Genomic DNA, 16,805 nt, shown 5'->3' on the forward strand with positions numbered 1-16,805 from the left:
AAGCTGGAGATGATTTACTATAATCTGATATCTGTTTCTTTGGAGAGAGGTGCTAACAGCTTGTCGACCGAACACAGGTGGAAATGTTTGAAATCATCAGGACTTTGAAGGGGAAACCATATTTTCAGTTAGAGCTAAAACCCCAGTGAGGAAGAAAACAGGTGGAATGAAACAAAGAGAGGAACAGCCAGTTAAAAGATAAATAGTTTATGTGAATCTCTCACATAGCATTTACCTTTATACACATCGTCTTGACTGTGATATACAGTATGTCTTTTCTTTTCTTTTTTTTTTTTACAAGTTGACATAATGTTTTTTTTTTTCAGCATGCACTTTAGAATGCCAACAAAAGGCTCCACGAATACAGACTTCAAACTAGAATTTTCCTCACAATAAAACATACAAAACATGAACTGGGATCAGAAGCCTGACAGTTTGAGGACACGATGGAGAAGCACAGCATCCGACTACCATGACTTTCACAAGTAAGAGCAACAGTAAGACACAAAAATACATGTTCTGGATTTAAAAAAAAATAAACACCTTTTTTTTCTTTTTTCAAGTCACGTTAGAGATACACAGAGAACGGTAGGTACCCCTTTGTCAATTCAAAGAGTAAAGCAGCGTGTGTACTACACAAGGAGGATTGTGGGTACAGGGCGACGCAGCGAGTCGACGGCCGTGCAGGTCGCAACCAACGCGACACACAAGTTGTGCCACCTGCCGGTCGCTTCTCTCAGCTTTCAGAGCAGCATTCACACTCTGCTTTTCTCTAACAGGCTGCTGAAATCACAGTGTGGATCGGCGCTTTTTGTTTTTTTGATTTGGGTGCTTATTGCAAATCCAATCTGATTGTTTGGGTTCAGGGGATTGCTACAGTGCAGAAGTAGCCATTCTAGAAGTCCCACTTTTAACTTGGGCGTCTTCTGCTACACTTTGCTCCCCACCCCCACCAGGGGGAAAAGTTTGGAAGAATCAAGTTACGCAGTTTTTTTTAGTCACCAGGGGTTCTGAGGAAATGTCTGGTAAGAATAATTTGGTTTGTGAAACGACGAACATCTGCAGCACTGATGCAGGGTATAGATGCATGTTGAATGCAGGATGGGGGGACGGGGGGACTTCTACAATGGTGACTGCATCACAGGGGGACTGTCTCATTCAGGTTTGTGCTAAAAACTAACTGGAAGAGTGACGACATCACGTTCACTCACTGGTCTCTGCTGACCCGATCTTACCCTGGAGATTTAGGATGCACACGCACACATTAACACACAGCAGAGTAATTAACCTACTGAAAATTACCGAGGGAAACAAAAGCAAAGATGACCATGATGTCACATTTATTCAACTTAGCACGTTTGTCTCTCTATACTGTATATACTGTATGTAGGATTTCATATGAATACACTCCATTTTCAGAACACAAAGTGCCTCAACTGATACATCTTAATACACTTATTGCGAGGAGGGATACCACAGCAAGAAAAGTGACTGACATTGAGTGTTCGTGGTGCAACTTGGCAACCAACAGCCTTGTTACCTGACTCACCATCAAAAGACAGATGTGTGGACGGAGCCGCGTGGCCCAGATGTGCTGTTCTGTTGTTTTTTATTTACAGGAGAAGCATCTATGCAGTACGTCGTCTCTTTTAGGGACGAGTCCAGTTTGCTTTGCTTTCCTTTTTCTCCAGTGTCTTTAAAGAGGAAAACCGAAGGAGAAAGCAGGAAAAGGTAAATGCTTTATCAAAGTCTTCATTTGCGTCCCTGCTCGCTGAGCCGTGAACCAGGCGGCCGTCAGTCTGTGGTTTTTTACGTGCGTCCTCGTCCGTATTGTCCTGTCGCAGTGGCCCGATGGCTCCAAATGAGGTCCTCCCACTGCAATAGGTCCTCATACCGATGACAGTCTTATCCCACCGTCATTCAAATAGGAAATGAATTGTCTAAATAAAATATAAACACATCTCTAAATATCAGAAATGCATCATCTGTCTCTGTTGAGCATCATTTCAGAAGACCTTGCCATGCACACACTGGCTACTTTAAATATCTTCACAGAAATGAGAACATAGTACAAATCGACAGTGCTCTGTTAGTGTAGATGCAGAATTATAAAAGCTCTATTGTGTATTGCCGTGGTTTAAAATGGGGTGATTCAATAATTTGGTCGACAGACAAAAAAGAAATGTTTGCGAGAGCTGTTATTTTTAATTGTTAAGACTTTTTGTTGAGCTACGTGTAAGATGCATCTAGCTGTGAGCCAGTTGCTAAGCAACCCTCTTCTACTGGTATAGACATACTGTAGGGATGGGTGAGGCACATCGCTGCATGGTTATGTCTGCTTTCCCACACCTGTTGGTGCGCCGAGGCAATTTATGCCCGCCATGAAAAAAAGTCTCATCAATAATAAATGAGAAAGCCTTTCAGCAAAACAAAAAAAGGTTGCTTCAGTTAAATGTGAGGTTTACTGACTCTGTTTTCCGAGGGACTTCAGGTTAGTCTTTGTGGTTTGGGGATTTGAGAGCAGCTTATAGCCCTTGGAGATGGCTGACAGGAAGTGAAACTGCAGAAAAAGTTATGGATCACTTGCATAACAGATAACAGATCTATTTTAGGGCCGTAAATAATTTCCAAGTGAATCTAGTAGCACATATTTCAAGATGTAGTTTTGCTCCTCAATGATGGATTAATTTGTTTTTACAGTAATTATACTTATGTCTTCATATTAATGTGGTAATGATCCACTGATGCTACAAGCAGTAGATACAATGGTACCATTAAGAGTGTGTGTTTGTTGTATATGTCAACCATATACATGTGTTTCTCAGGATTATTGAATAACCCCAGTTTTTATCTCACACACAAAAACACAAATTATAATTCATGACCAAGAGGGTGAGAGGGTTCTGCACTGAGTTCTGACCCCCGCACCCGTTCAGAAGGTTACCTTTCCGCCATGGTGGCGCCTTCCCCCAAAGCCATTAAGATAGAACGCTGCTCTCTGCTTGTGTGAAACCAGTAAAGACAACCTCTTTGCAGTTATCTGTGAGTAAACAACCAGAAACACAAAAAGCTTTGGTGGCACTCAAAGAAAAGACAAGAACATAAATTAGAGGGGGGAGAGAGTTAATCGGAAACAACAGTAAACAAGCAAGGTCCCACATGCAGAGAGAAACGAACACCCGGCTGGCGCTCTGTGGTTTTGCTCCTCGGTGGATTGTTGGAGAAGCCAATGGCAAAATGAGACACAATGCAAGTTGAATGTGCCCAAAACCCCAGCACAAAAATAATAATATAAAATAAAAAATACTCCTTGATACATAAACATATATGAAGGAGTACTTCTTGTATAGCCTTAGTGTCTCCTCTGGTCCCTCTTCCCCTCGCTACACGGTTTTGCAGACGGTTACAGGATGATCCATGCAAGAAACATGAGCAGGCCCAGCAGCAGGTGAAGAGTGACAGACTGGACGTGTGCTTGTGTGAGTCAAAACAGTCCTGAAAGACAAATCGTCCGTCCCGACAGCCAGCCCTCCGGTCTCCACTCCACCCCCCCCAAAATAAAATAAAGTAGCAAAACAAAGTCACAGTTGGATGAGATTTAAAATGAAATGACATCTCTCTTTCTTTTCTTCTTGGAAGCACGTCTTTTTCATGGTATCTAAATATAGCAACATCTAATATCCCTGATTATTAATATGTCCTTTATTAAATGTTATGGCTGCTACTTCTGGAGCCACCAGTCAAGTTCTTTTATTGCAAGTCTGAAGTCTCAAAGTACGACGATATCTAAAAGGGAACTCCAAGTGACACAGGAGAACTGAGAAGTAACTTAAGGATTTTAGCTAAGCACATGTACCTTCAAGGACAAGGGGGGAAGAGAGGAGTTGCTCAGGTTGCCCAAGCCACTAACATTAGTCTGAGCTACAAGGTTAAGCACTTATCCACTAGCCACAATATCTAGAAGAGTTCAGATATAATACCAAAGGGAGGTGGTTTGTTAGGGGTTAGGACGTGGGGTGGTTTAGGCTGAAGAGGCCCCGGGGCTGGAGGTCTCACAGGATGGAGGGGATAGGGGAGCGAGAGCGGCGCAGCGGGCAGGGCGATCCGTAGGGCGAGGTCACAGGAGACAACCTCAGGGTGTTACCAGCCATGCCAGTCATGCCCGCTATGTTGTTTAAACTCCGGGATTTCTCATAGCCTTCAGATGAGGGTGCGATAGAGAGGTGGTGGTGGTGGAGGTGGTTGTGGTTGTGCAGGAACAGGACATGAACACACACAGGCAGGCAGGCAACGATCCGAGTCCGAGCCAACCGAGTGAACCGAGACAGGAGACAGGAGTGAGACAGAGCAACAGTAACAAACTGTATGGTGAGTTCATGCACAGCACATTTCCTCACAGTGCCAGTTGAACTTGGCTAAAAATCCTTGCAAGAGCTGCTGAGGACGGTAAAAAAAACCCTAATTGGCTGAGTGTGTGGAGCCAAAGAACCACAGTTTCTCTGGTTTATGACGCACAGCACAGGAAACTGGAACTTGAAACCATCTCTGATCAGAAAAGATACATCAAGCCATCTTAAATATGAAGGACTAAGCTGTAAGCCTAGTATTGATATCCAACTTATTAAGTAAAAGTCTTGTAGTACGAGTTGTGACGTCTTTGCTGAAGTTTTTACGGATGGCGGAGGCCACAATCAGAATCAAATTGTTTATATAACACGTCTCAAGAAATGTTTCTACTGGCAATGGGAAAGGAGTCACGTTTAAAAAACCACGTACCCCTGCTAGTCTTGGTGTAAAAGAGGTACAAGATAGCCTTACTATCCTATATCTCCAACATGAAACTTTTAAATTACATTTTTATTGTTGTCAGATTTCACAGATTTCTTTGTTAAGATTGAAGTTGCCACTTAACAATTACTGTATTTTCTGGCTCCATCCCTTCAACCAATCAGCTTTAACCCACACAGCAGCTCCGCCTCTCAGAGAAACTATGTCATTTAAATTCCAGTCGGGCTGAGTTAACGCTGCAAACACATTAGTCAACTAATCAGTGTTATTCTCAAACTCGCAGGGCTGGACAATAAAATAACACATTAGCAGTCATTCATCTCACGCATCATCATTAGTATTTTCTCATTTTGAATTTGTCCTAAATCCAAATCCTAAATCCTAAATCGCAAAAAGATGATTGTACTAATTGTGCATTTACATTTACATACTTCAAATATATAACAGCCATATTAAGTGTACACCTTAAGACTATCAACATGCACATTATGGATCAAATATGTGTTTGTATCTGTAAAGATCCAGGTTGTACGTCATTTTTGTATTTTCTTTATTCAAGGGTATGGTTTTTCGGTTTGAGACCAGGACTTATTGATTTCACAGTCAGATGTTGTAATGCTTTCGATTAAAACCCTGTGCTGATTATGTCTGTGGCTTACACTCAGATATGCGCTCCAGCTTCAGCTCTTCTCCTCGTGCTCACGCTGCTTCTGTGTGCCGGAGAAATGTCTGTTCTCAGATTTATTTTCATCTGTGGTCCTGATCAAATTCCCCAACCAATAGAATGCCCGGTTTAGTGTTGACAAGTGAAATTGCCTCACCCCCTTGTTGCAGGAGTGTTAGCTGTATGTCTTTGAGAATCCTGTACGGGTGGTGGTTACCTTTACTGTGTCCATGCACTCCCGCCCTGTACGACTTACACCAGCCTGCTGTGCTTGAAAAAAAATGTACTTCGTGGAGCCAGCACTTAATGTAATTTGTTATAACTACACCTGGCATTACATTGGTTGTGGAAAAAAATCCAAGATCAAAAGAGAAATCCTAGGGATAATGTGCGCACAGAAGCAGCACAAGCGTGAGGAGGAAAGCTGAAGCCGGAGTGCAAGAAATCTCAGCACAAGCCGGGTGTATCTGAGTGTGAGCGCAGGGTTGAGTGAGGGCATAACAAATTCTGAACAAGAAATCAATAAGTCCTGCTTTCAAAACGAAAGACCACACTTTTGAATAAAGATTTTTTTTAAAAGGTGTAGCCTCCACATACTGATGACGATGATTGAAAATTATGAATGCTTTCATTGTCTGTACAGATTCACATTTTACAAAAGCTCAAACTTCTAAAAATGCAGCATTTTAAAACATGCTGGCGAATCTGCTGCAAAATAAACAAGCAAGCCAAAGCAGCCAGATCCTTAATGGAGCATGCCAATCAACTGGCGTAAACACTGATGAGGAGCAGCTAATGGAAATGTGGCCTCATTACCATACTGCACAGGGCACTCATTTGTTTCACCAGGAGGAAGGGGGTAAATTAAAACAGGTCCGTTTCAGAACCAGCCGAGCAGGCAGGACAAAGGACAGCCCTGGTCTGTGCCGACAGGCAGCAGCAGCGAGGAAAGACCTGATGTTTAATGCATTATCGTCAGTGTGGCGGCAACTGAAGCCGCTGACTGGAGCAGCAGAGACGAAGGCACAGCTGTTTCGCTGCCTACGCTAAAAAAAACAAGTCCAATGAGGGGCCTTGCTGGGAGGGATCACCAGATGTGCAGCAGTTTAACCTGCTAGACTGAACCAATACCCATCAACAAGTTATCTTCATTTATTCTGCACTCCACTTTAGAACACGCCTCGATGAGGTAACCGGGAGTTTTACTGAAATGGGAGCTGAAATTCAAATGAACAAAATCTTCAATTTACAAGTGGCACTCTAATGGTGTAACAGTATTGATTTGCCTGCTGCAGAGTGAGTACAGCATCACTCTGAGGCTACAGAGCAGTAACATTAAGAGCACGACATTTAGTTAGCCTCCTGGAGAGGCAGTTAACTTCTGATGGAAGGCAATTAGCTGAGGCTTAACACTTACACATTATAGTGCAGATTAACACAACATTAATGCCTCAGGATGCTGCAGATAAAATGGAGGATTGAATCTAACAAACATGCTTTGGCTTCATGTTTTTTTTTTTCGTCACATGTGGAAAACCTGTTAAATCAGCCGCAGCATGACCCAATTTCTACTGAGTGAAGTGATCAATTTATATTTTAATTCATGACCTTTTCTGTCTTTGAAATCCCATGGGACAGCAACTTCCTGGATATTCAGCAGATATGAACTTCACGATGACCTTTAGCTTGGGTCAAAGTGTTTGGAAGGTCAAGCCCTGTCTGAGCATGACCTTTCCACTGATGGAACGGCCCACGACTGAAGGTGATAACAGAAAATCGAAAGGCAGATTTTGAAGACATAATGTGTCTGTGATATTTCAAATTGGAAACAATGTAAACTGTTAACAATATGAGGTCAGGATTTATGGGTAGTAAACCCTGGGGGCAAAGTTTCAATCTTGTCCAATCAGAGACAAGAATCAGGTCATTCTGGTGGTGAGACCAGAGCCTTGGCCAACTCCTAATCTGGGCAAATTGACTTCTTTATGAAAGTTCACACTGACAACATTGTTAAAGGGCTTGGAATTGATTGTTTGCTGAACCCTCCTCCAAGCAGCAATCGTATATCAGTCATAACATAGCGATATGAGAGGGTACATTAGGGCTGGTAAGCACCTGATGTCAGTTCATATTGCTCTATTGAGAGTGATATTCGAGCTACATCCACATCACTAGGTTTTGGTCTGAAAACGCATTAACTCCACTACAGATACGCCTGGCGTCCAGACTACTCCAGAGTTTTGGAGCTGCTAAAAACAGAGAACGCTGCCAGGCCTGTTTTAGCTTGAAAACTCATTTAGTCTGGACGAGCAGAAACAGAGATGTTTGGAAACAATGACAGACACCAACAAGCGCTTGCTGATTGGGCCTTTTTGGTCACGGCATAGCCTTCGCTGATTCATCAGGCTCCTGTAACATGACCCCATTCCCGAAGGAAAACAACAGGCATTAGCCTCAACTATCTGTTACAAGTGCTGCTGTTCCTGTTGTGCACTTTACAATGATACAACTGCTTACATGTGTAGGAGACGAGTTATTATTTGCGCATGTACCCCGGCACGTGCATGCCCAGTGTACGTGAGTGGTCGCGTGTTATACGTTTTCAGGCGTGTTAGTATGAATGGGGATTATAGATTCAAATGAAAACGTAGTAATGTGGATGTAGCCTCAGGCCCTATTGAGTGTGATACTAAGAGTTTAGAGCATTGTGCAAGTTTTTAAAACCAAAAATCCAAGAAGGTAAAGGACTGGATCCATCTATTTGTTTGTCTAATTGAGTGTACTCTACTAACATCAGCATACCTGGTTGACAGGTTACCTGAAAGAGAAACCTAGCCCAGCTTTACTTCCTAGGCCAAGAGTTAACATTCTTATTATCCTCTTTCAGAACTGACCCTCTTTCTGCTTGGAAGCTGGTATAACATCAGCTCCAGTTGATTCTCTTGAAGCTTAAAACCTCGTTAACTCCATAAAATGTGAGTCTAATTATATTGAGCTATGCCTGATGTATAGCATCCACATTTGTTTGTTCTCAGGCACTTCTGTGTAATTAAGTGCCAAGCTGGAAATGTTGATGCTTTCAACAACAACAAAAAGGTCTCTGCTGCTTCCCAGTCATAATTAAGACTTGGATGTTGATGGAAACTGTAGCTGCAAGTAGGAAACTGGAATTGGTGTTTGCTTGAGGCTGCTGAAAATACACTGTATAAACAATGAGGATAGATTGATTTTCAGCTCTTTGTAAAGCTCTGACTTCTGAACATAACTAAGCTTTCTACATTTGTGTGTGAGACATGTTTTCTTTGTCTTTATTCTTTACGGCTAAAAACCTAAAAAACTGATGCTGGTGGATCATCACCTTAGAGGCATATAGGGATGATACCCAATTTATTTGGGAGCTGTAGATGGGTGATGAATCTGGCAAAAGCCGGAAAAGGCACGAGGTCAGAAATTTATTCGTGTTTCCAGGCGACAAGAAAACAGGAATAAATTGTGGAGAAAGCAACAGTTCTGAGTCGGCTGCATGGACACTGTTGTCCTTCAGAACTGCCACAGCAGTTGCTCTGGGTGCTGCAGCAGCTCGTCCACAGGGTACATTACCTTCTCTGACTAGGCCTGAACAAACAGCCTTCCCCCTTCCAGGGATGTTGGTGTCCCAGTCACTAAGGACACGGATCAGCTGATGAGGATTTTTCACTAATGGCTTTGTGTTGAAGGATTTTATTGAAACGTGATATACCAGCTGATTTGAAAGGTAAAACATCAACTGCTCTAAATGTTTGTTCAGTTTATTAAAATCTATTAGTTTTTAATATTAAAACGATATTGCAAAACAGTTGAATTTCCCCATCCAGTTACCTGTTTTTCGCATCCCTCCGTCTGCAGGGCATGTGTAGTCACTAGCAGAGAGCAGGAAGCACGTCCCCCCGCTCCGATGGTCCTGTTCCCTGGTGCTCGACCTTCGCATGGGGACCGTCTCCTCTGGAGACATGGTCAGGTCACTGCTGCAGTCCGCCGACAGAACTGTGAGGAAGGAAACACGATGGGTCACACAGTAAGTAGTACTTTTAAGTTTTAAGCTTTGAATTTAAGTAGTTTCATAAGACAAAAAGGCTATGTTTTGCAACAGCAAGAAAAAACATTATGGGATATACCTACCATGCCATACAGCTTTAAATTATTTTTAGCTGAGTTACTAAATAAATAAACTCTATGCTAGATAGGCCTGTATATAATTTGAATCATTTCACTCCCTTATTCCTTCCAGTCTGGCTTTTAACCAAATACATTATAATGTAGGTAACATTTCTGTGGTATCAACAACTCTATTTGCCCTAAATATCATATTTCACAATAAATTTCAGGTTAGCCTAACATCTATTTATTGTGATTTTGGGCAATATAAAGGAATGTGACTTGACTAGACGACTGTAATGAACTGTTTTGTTGATACAGTGTTAGAGAAAAATTATTTGAAATTTGATTTCTGTTGTTATTTCTTAGTGTATAGTCAAATAAATACTATATGATAATATGTGATATTAACACCACATTGGGCTAAACCGTTGCTTATTTGTACATGCAAAAGATTTAGGGTAACAAAATGCTAATTTGTTGAATAATTGCCTCCATAAATACAAAAAAATCTTAAATTACTTCTTATCACAAAATGTGATATTTATTTATTTCCAGATAACAAATTTTCTCCTCCCATTCTAACAGATCACATTGAATCTACCAACACTAGGCTGTTGTTTCTGGGGAACAATAAGTGGGAAAGGCTCTACACAGTGGTCTATGCACAGAAAGCATAAAGGAATCCTGCAGTTTTGGGGTAGAGGGAGTGCAGCAAATAACAAACATCAAACAACCTCCTCCATTAAACACCTGCTCCAAATGTCACAGGCACCACCAAGCAGCACAGCAGAGGTCAAAGGGCAGACAGTGTTTGGAGCTCCAGTGGATGAGAGAGACATGTTGTTTTCTTATGAGCCACAATAACAAAAAAGAAGATAGACAGTCCTAATATATCACATTCACAGGAACGAGAGGTCACTGTGACCTTGACCTTTGACCACCACATTATATTCAGTTTAAGTGAATGTTTTTTATGAAATTCCTGATATATTGCGTTCAAAACAACACAAGACCATGTGACGTTGTCCTTTAAACCTTCTACCCCCAAAGTGTTATCAGTTCATTCTTTGAGTCCAATTAAACATTCGTACCAAAGACATTCCCATAAGCTGATCTTAAGATATCACGTTCAAGAAAAACATAGACATACATAGACATACTTTGACATTTGGCTAGTAAAATCACATCAGTTATTCCTTGACTCCAAGTGAATGTTTGTGCCAAATGTAAAAGCAGTGGCGGCTGGAACTAAATGGGGGTCTTTATACTTCATGCAACCATGGGCACTGAGGCTGCTTTTTAATTGGTTGTTGCAGATTTTCCACCGGAAGCAGTTCTCTGTGCCACTCCCACATTTATTTACAGCCAATATGAATTCATTTACGTTTTTTTAATCTAAGCTGATTGGTCGACCCTCGACGCCTTCTTAGGTACGTCCAACGTCACTGAGTTACGTCCAGTGCAAGCTGACCGGCTTCAGTGGAACTCCGGCAAATTAATAATAATTTCTTTACAAAAACAGGATAAAAGGAGTTTGGTCCGGACCGACCTGATTTACAGATTCAGCAGCAAGTGACGAGGCAAGCTAACACCCGGTGCTTCCCCCACTGTTGCTGTGAGAAACAGAGGTGACTAACTGGATGTGCTTCCCCTGTTGTGGTTTCAAAGTGTCGGCGCGGAGGTACTGTGGACAACGACGGGGGTGCGAGACCTAAACCGGTATGAAAGTTGCCACAGTCACTTAGACACAATGAGGCTACATTTTTGCGGAAGGCCTAGACATAATCCGCAGCTCAATGAAGGCTACAGGATTGGCATATTGTGTTGTTTTTGTTGAGTCTGGCTTCAGTTTGTTAGTCATTAAAAAAAAACAGTTTCACAATCACAAGTGTCCCTTTTTATGATAGTGTTTTGGAACATGTTATGAATCACATCACTGTGGCTCTTTTGTGTGTTTTCAATGTTTTTGGATGACATTGGTCAGTGGCACAGAGAATAAGTTATATCAGTCGCTAGCTTCGGCGACACTGGTAAATCTGATTTTGTTTTTAAACACGTGAGTATCTTGATCTTTTACGGAGTGTAAATTACCCTTTTCTCAGGCTCTCCTTCTTTACTGCTGCTTTGCCTGTCAAGCTTTCCGCTCTCATAAGGAGCACATGCAGGTTACAGTGGTGACTGTGGCTGACTTACAATCGCTTTGATGGATTTTAAAACTGCAGGTTGACAGCAGCTTGTGATGTCCAATGATTTTGTGCAAATGACAGTTGTAGGGATTTTATATGTATTTCAAAGGCCTTGATGGCCACAGACATTATTTTGTGCTAAAAGACCGAAGATGAAGCCGTTTGTTCTCGATACTCAACCTCCTCATTAGTTTATGATCCATGCATTCTTTTTTTGAAATGCTGTATTAAGTTACTTCAAGTATGATAAGGTAACTGAAATCCAGTTTCAATTTAATTTTAGCCAATGGCCGATTATTATCAGGAGACAATTACATAATGCATAATACTAAGTATAAAAATAATAACATAATTATGAATACAGTAATAATCAGACAATCATACCCATGCTTAAATGAATAAGATTCAGTGGTAAGTAAAAGTTAATTTCTTTAAGATACTAAAGAAGGTTATTAAATCATAGGTAATCATAGGTTAATATTAGTCTTAAATGATTAATTATTTTGTCCTGTCATGTATGACTAAAATGAACACACAGCTTATGTAACATGGAACCATTCACATTGCAATATAAAGCATGAGGTTCTCTAACACTGACAGTAACCTTGCACACTGTGTAGGCTATTTCAAATGACCTCCGAGGAAATCACATAGGCAACTAGAAGCAGGTTGACTCTGTTTGTGTATTCAGTTGAGGCATGACTTATTCTATGCTTATTAAATGTAAGGTTCTGAGACCTAATAAACAAGTAGACTGTGAGGAGCCCAGAGCGTGCATCTACCCTCAGGAATGTCTGCACTAGAATTCAAAGAAAGCCAGTATATACAGAGGTCGACACTAATTTCCATCAATATCAGATGTGTCAGAGTAAATTACCGACACCGGCCTCGAGGGAAAAACAGCCGCCTACGGTCTTTACAGCAAACGCACAACGACTGGAAGATAAGCTTGGACACAACAACAGTGTATTCTTATCAGCATGAGCTGTTTGACACAACCATCTCCTCATTGCCTTTTGTGTTACATTCCTTATCAGTGTGGCATCCAGGGATGAAGGCTGTTGGGAAACAGGACTTCTGTGAGGAAGCTGCGGTTGTACTTTGTCTCTGTGACTCTGTCAAATGGCCACCCCTCTCTACCTGAGATGAGTTCCCTTATGGATTCCCCTCGCTGTCACTTCATAAATAATACCCTTCGGTGTTACGTGAACTTTACCAAGGTGTGGTTGATCATAGGTTTCTGCCTTGTATGGCCTGTGTCTGGCCAAATGGTCTTACCTGAGCGGTTGCGTTCTAGTACCCTGCTCCCTTTGACCTGGCACAGGTCACCTTGAGTGCTGTTGCAGGTGGTGTTGAGATCAGCTTTGCAGTAGCAGGGGGACCCCCCCTGCACTGCCTGAGGGATGTGTTTCTTCCTCTTTTTGGGGAGCTTCTGCTTGGCCATGGCCAAAGAGTAGTACATCCCAAAGTTATTGACGATAACCGGCACAGGCATGGCTATCGTCAGCACGCCAGCCAAAGCACATAATGCACCCACTACCATGCCTGACCAGGTCTCTGGATACATGTCGCCATATCCCAGTGTAGTCATCGTCACCACAGCCCACCAGAAGCCAATGGGGATGTTCTTGAACTTGGTATGGAGGCTACCAGTGGGGTCGTTGGGACTGGCGCCGATTCGTTCGGCATAGTAAATCATGGTGGCAAAAATTAACACTCCCAATGCCAGGAAGATGATGAGCAGCAAGAATTCATTGGTGCTGGCACGTAAAGTGTGGCCCAACACCCTTAGCCCCACAAAATGACGTGTTAGCTTGAAGATACGCAGGATACGAACAAAGCGCACCACCCTGAGGAAACCCAACACATCCTTGGCGGCCTTTGAAGAAAGGCCACTCAGCCCTACCTCTAGGTAGAAAGGCAGGATAGCCACAAAGTCAATGATGTTGAGCACGCTTTTAACAAACTCCAACTTGACCGGGCAGAATGTCACACGCACCAGGAACTCAATCGTGAACCAAAAGACGCAAACACCCTCCACATAGGTGAGCGCAGGATCCGTTTCAATCTCGTACTGAGGGCCCAAGTCCGGCCCACTGCTGTTCCGCATCAGCTCCGTCTTGTTGATTATGGTGTTGAAAGCTTCATGCGTCTCCAGGCAAAACGTGGTGATGGAGACCAGGATGAAGAATAAAGATGCAAAGGCAATAAACTGCAAGAGAAGAAAAGAGAAAAAGAGGATTATAGATGATACCACTGCTGACATTTCAGGTTCTTGTCAACCATGATTGTTTTTTTTAAATGGCATATACAGCACATTGGTTCATTTACTCTTGAGAGGGAGAGTAAATTGAGACAAGTTTAATTAACTTGCATCAATTTGAACGGACTCCAGAGAGAGGAGCAATCTATTAGCAAGAGCAACAAATAAACACACACTTCCATGTGATCCTGCTGGAAATGTGGCATGGGAATACAGGTGAAGTCAGATTTAATTCAGAATCGGTCTTGAGTAAAGAAAAAGTTTGTTTTGTGCATTTGTGTAAAATAAAACGTGTGTTTCATTGTGTTTCACTACATTGCTAAGTCGTTGCTTTGCTTATAATGTACGAGAACCATTTACCCAGTTTCTACTAATGATTCCAGGATGACCAGGTCAACAAATGGACATTTTTCCTCTTTAAGAAGTATAATCTAACTAACAAAAGATGTAAAAACAATAAACCAAAAAACAGGCAATGATGGGGGTTTATTTTAAAATTCAATGTTGCATTCCAAATCCCTAGGCTATCCAACGAAAACAGATACAAAGTGTTTTAACAATAAAGAAGTAAAACACTGTGCTGTCAGTAATTTTGCAGTAATAAATGTTAATTTTAGTTTGTGCATGACAATTGAGATAACCATCGGCTGATGAAGATCATTTGATGCTATTTAAAGCCCAAACAAGCAAAATGTTTTCTAAGGTCAAGAATGAACTTTCATGCTCAACATGTTTTGGTTAGAAATTTGTGGCAGTGAATCCTTATAAATGTTCCTGATGTACATGCTAATGCACATCTGTGAGGTGGAGGTGGTTTTTCCCATAACAATCAACATTTCCATCACCTTTAACACTTTCTGCAATCAATTATTTGTGTCTCAGTTTAGAACAAAACACAGGTACTGCAAAGTGCAATTGGCTAAAAATGAAAGCCATCTTTTCTTGGTCGTTCCCCTGGTGTCTGGGCAACAGTGACCGCAGGCAAAGTCAGGCAGAGATAGTGACGCCTAAATAGTCCTCTTGAGAGACATTTTGTGGCTCCTTCATTCATATCTACTGCCAACATGAAAAAATACAAAGAAATACAGACTTTTTATTGGGCTTCTATATATATATACCAGTTTTAGGCAAGGTACACTTTCCAAAGGTAAACATTGTGACTTCATGGTATATTCTACTCAGCCACACTAATTACGTATTATACAAACTGTGTCTCAATGGAGGGGCTGCATCCTTGGGAGACTGCAATTGAAGACTGTGACGCCATTCACAGTGTAGCGGCTAAACTGTCCCATTTCGAAGGCTCCTTCAAATGTGGCCATCAAATACATCCTTTCATACCCAAGAAACAAAGGTTCCAACAGGTGGATCCTTGCCGACCCAACCTATCCCAGGATACATTGCAATTTGTTTTTTAAAAGACGTAAAGTCGCCGGCAAGTGACGAGACATCCAGTGCTTGAGTATCCCGCTTCAAAAAGAAGGTAAGGTAAAAGGTAAAAAGGTAAAAAGGCACATGTTAAAAAAACAAGGGACATTAAAATGTTCTTGTTGTGTCCAACTTCAGCTTTGTTGCTAGGCAACAACAATAAGGGCAGGACGAGCTGGTGACGCCAATCATGGATAGCCTCAGGATAACTTCAGTCTTTGGCTGGCAAAATGAAAGCATCTGAATCTGTGTGGCAACTAGATTAAATGATGAGTCACAAGCACATTTTATTTTTTATCCAACAAATCTTGTTTTGTTTTGGTCATCGTCTGCAAAGTGCATATCAAACCACCTGTCAGACGCAGAGCTGACATGCACATATTCCTCTTCTCTGGAAGAAGCTCAGGCTGAATTTGCCAACATCCTTGGCTTCTTTTTTTTTTTTTTTGAGAGGTAGACGGAGCAGATTTCCACACATGCAGCCTACTATGCTGTTTCTCTACCTTCCTCCCACAATCCATCCACTGGTGCGCTCTGCCTACTGAGCTCTAAACAAGTCGTTTTACACCCTGCCTCGGTTTTAGATTGCATGACTCACACACTCAAAATATTGCCACTATTTGGGTCACCCTGCTTCTGAACCGTGTGCGTGCTTTCACTCTACTGCTGTTAGCGTGCACACTCTTAATGGTGCACCTGTCTTCATAATCAAGTGCAAATGCTCATCCTGCTAATTCAGTGACATTTAATAAAGCATGGTATAAAATGACACCTTTTAATTTAATGAGGTTACCTGGCATCACTCAGCAGTTACTTAGCACCATCAATTTTCTACATTCAAGAACCACATATGGATCTTTTAAAGTTTTTACATGTACAATACTTGATAATCCTGAATATGTTTTCAGTCTTCTTGCATCACTGTAAGCCTTCTTATTCACAAAATGGTAAACACTTCTACATTTGGCATTTGAGTTGTTTTATAAACACACTATTTCTATTCTGAAGTCACACTTGATCACTTAAGTGTCTGAGAGTTCTCAAGTCTCTAAAATCACCTATTTAGAAACCATTTGTTTATATGCAAAAGCTGTGGCTGATCTAGGAACTTTCTAATTTAGGGGCCATAGCTCCTGCGTCAGAGGTGAGCATTCAAGTCATTCCTTGTATACTGTCAGCTCTACAGCTTTGAGCAAAGACACACATCACTGAATATATTTTGAAAAGTGTTGCTTGTTCCAGCACATTGTGTACTTCAAAAAAGCTTCGAACATGTTTAACAAACTGTCATATTTATTATTAGTATTAAGTGACTAGTTTATTTTAAAAAAAGACTACT

General features: G+C 41.6%; 1 protein-coding gene across 4 annotated transcripts in view; it reads right to left on the reverse strand.

Moving 5' to 3' along the window:
- Positions 1-274: 274 nt before the first annotated feature.
- The window catches only part of kcnc2 (potassium voltage-gated channel, Shaw-related subfamily, member 2), a 77,368-nt gene continuing 60,837 nt past the window's right edge, over positions 275-16,805 (reverse strand). Inside the window, exons 2-5 of one of the 4 annotated variants that reach the window (XM_035147852.2) lie at positions 13,054-13,987; positions 9,311-9,475; positions 2,945-3,040; positions 275-1,940 (exon numbers count right to left, since the gene is read on the reverse strand). In XM_035147852.2, the coding sequence (XP_035003743.2) occupies positions 2,979-3,040; positions 9,311-9,475; positions 13,054-13,987 (1,161 nt within the window). In that variant the 3' untranslated portion in view covers positions 275-1,940; positions 2,945-2,978. Of the gene's footprint in view, positions 1,941-2,944; positions 4,199-9,052; positions 9,115-9,310; positions 9,476-13,053; positions 13,988-16,805 lie in introns of those variants that run through there. The other 3 variants (XM_035147853.2, XM_035147855.2, XM_035147851.2) reach the window with 3 other exon arrangements.

The sequence above is a fragment of the Hippoglossus stenolepis genome, chromosome 22 (genome assembly GCF_022539355.2).
Source record: "Hippoglossus stenolepis isolate QCI-W04-F060 chromosome 22, HSTE1.2, whole genome shotgun sequence".
NCBI lineage: Eukaryota > Metazoa > Chordata > Actinopteri > Pleuronectiformes > Pleuronectidae > Hippoglossus > Hippoglossus stenolepis.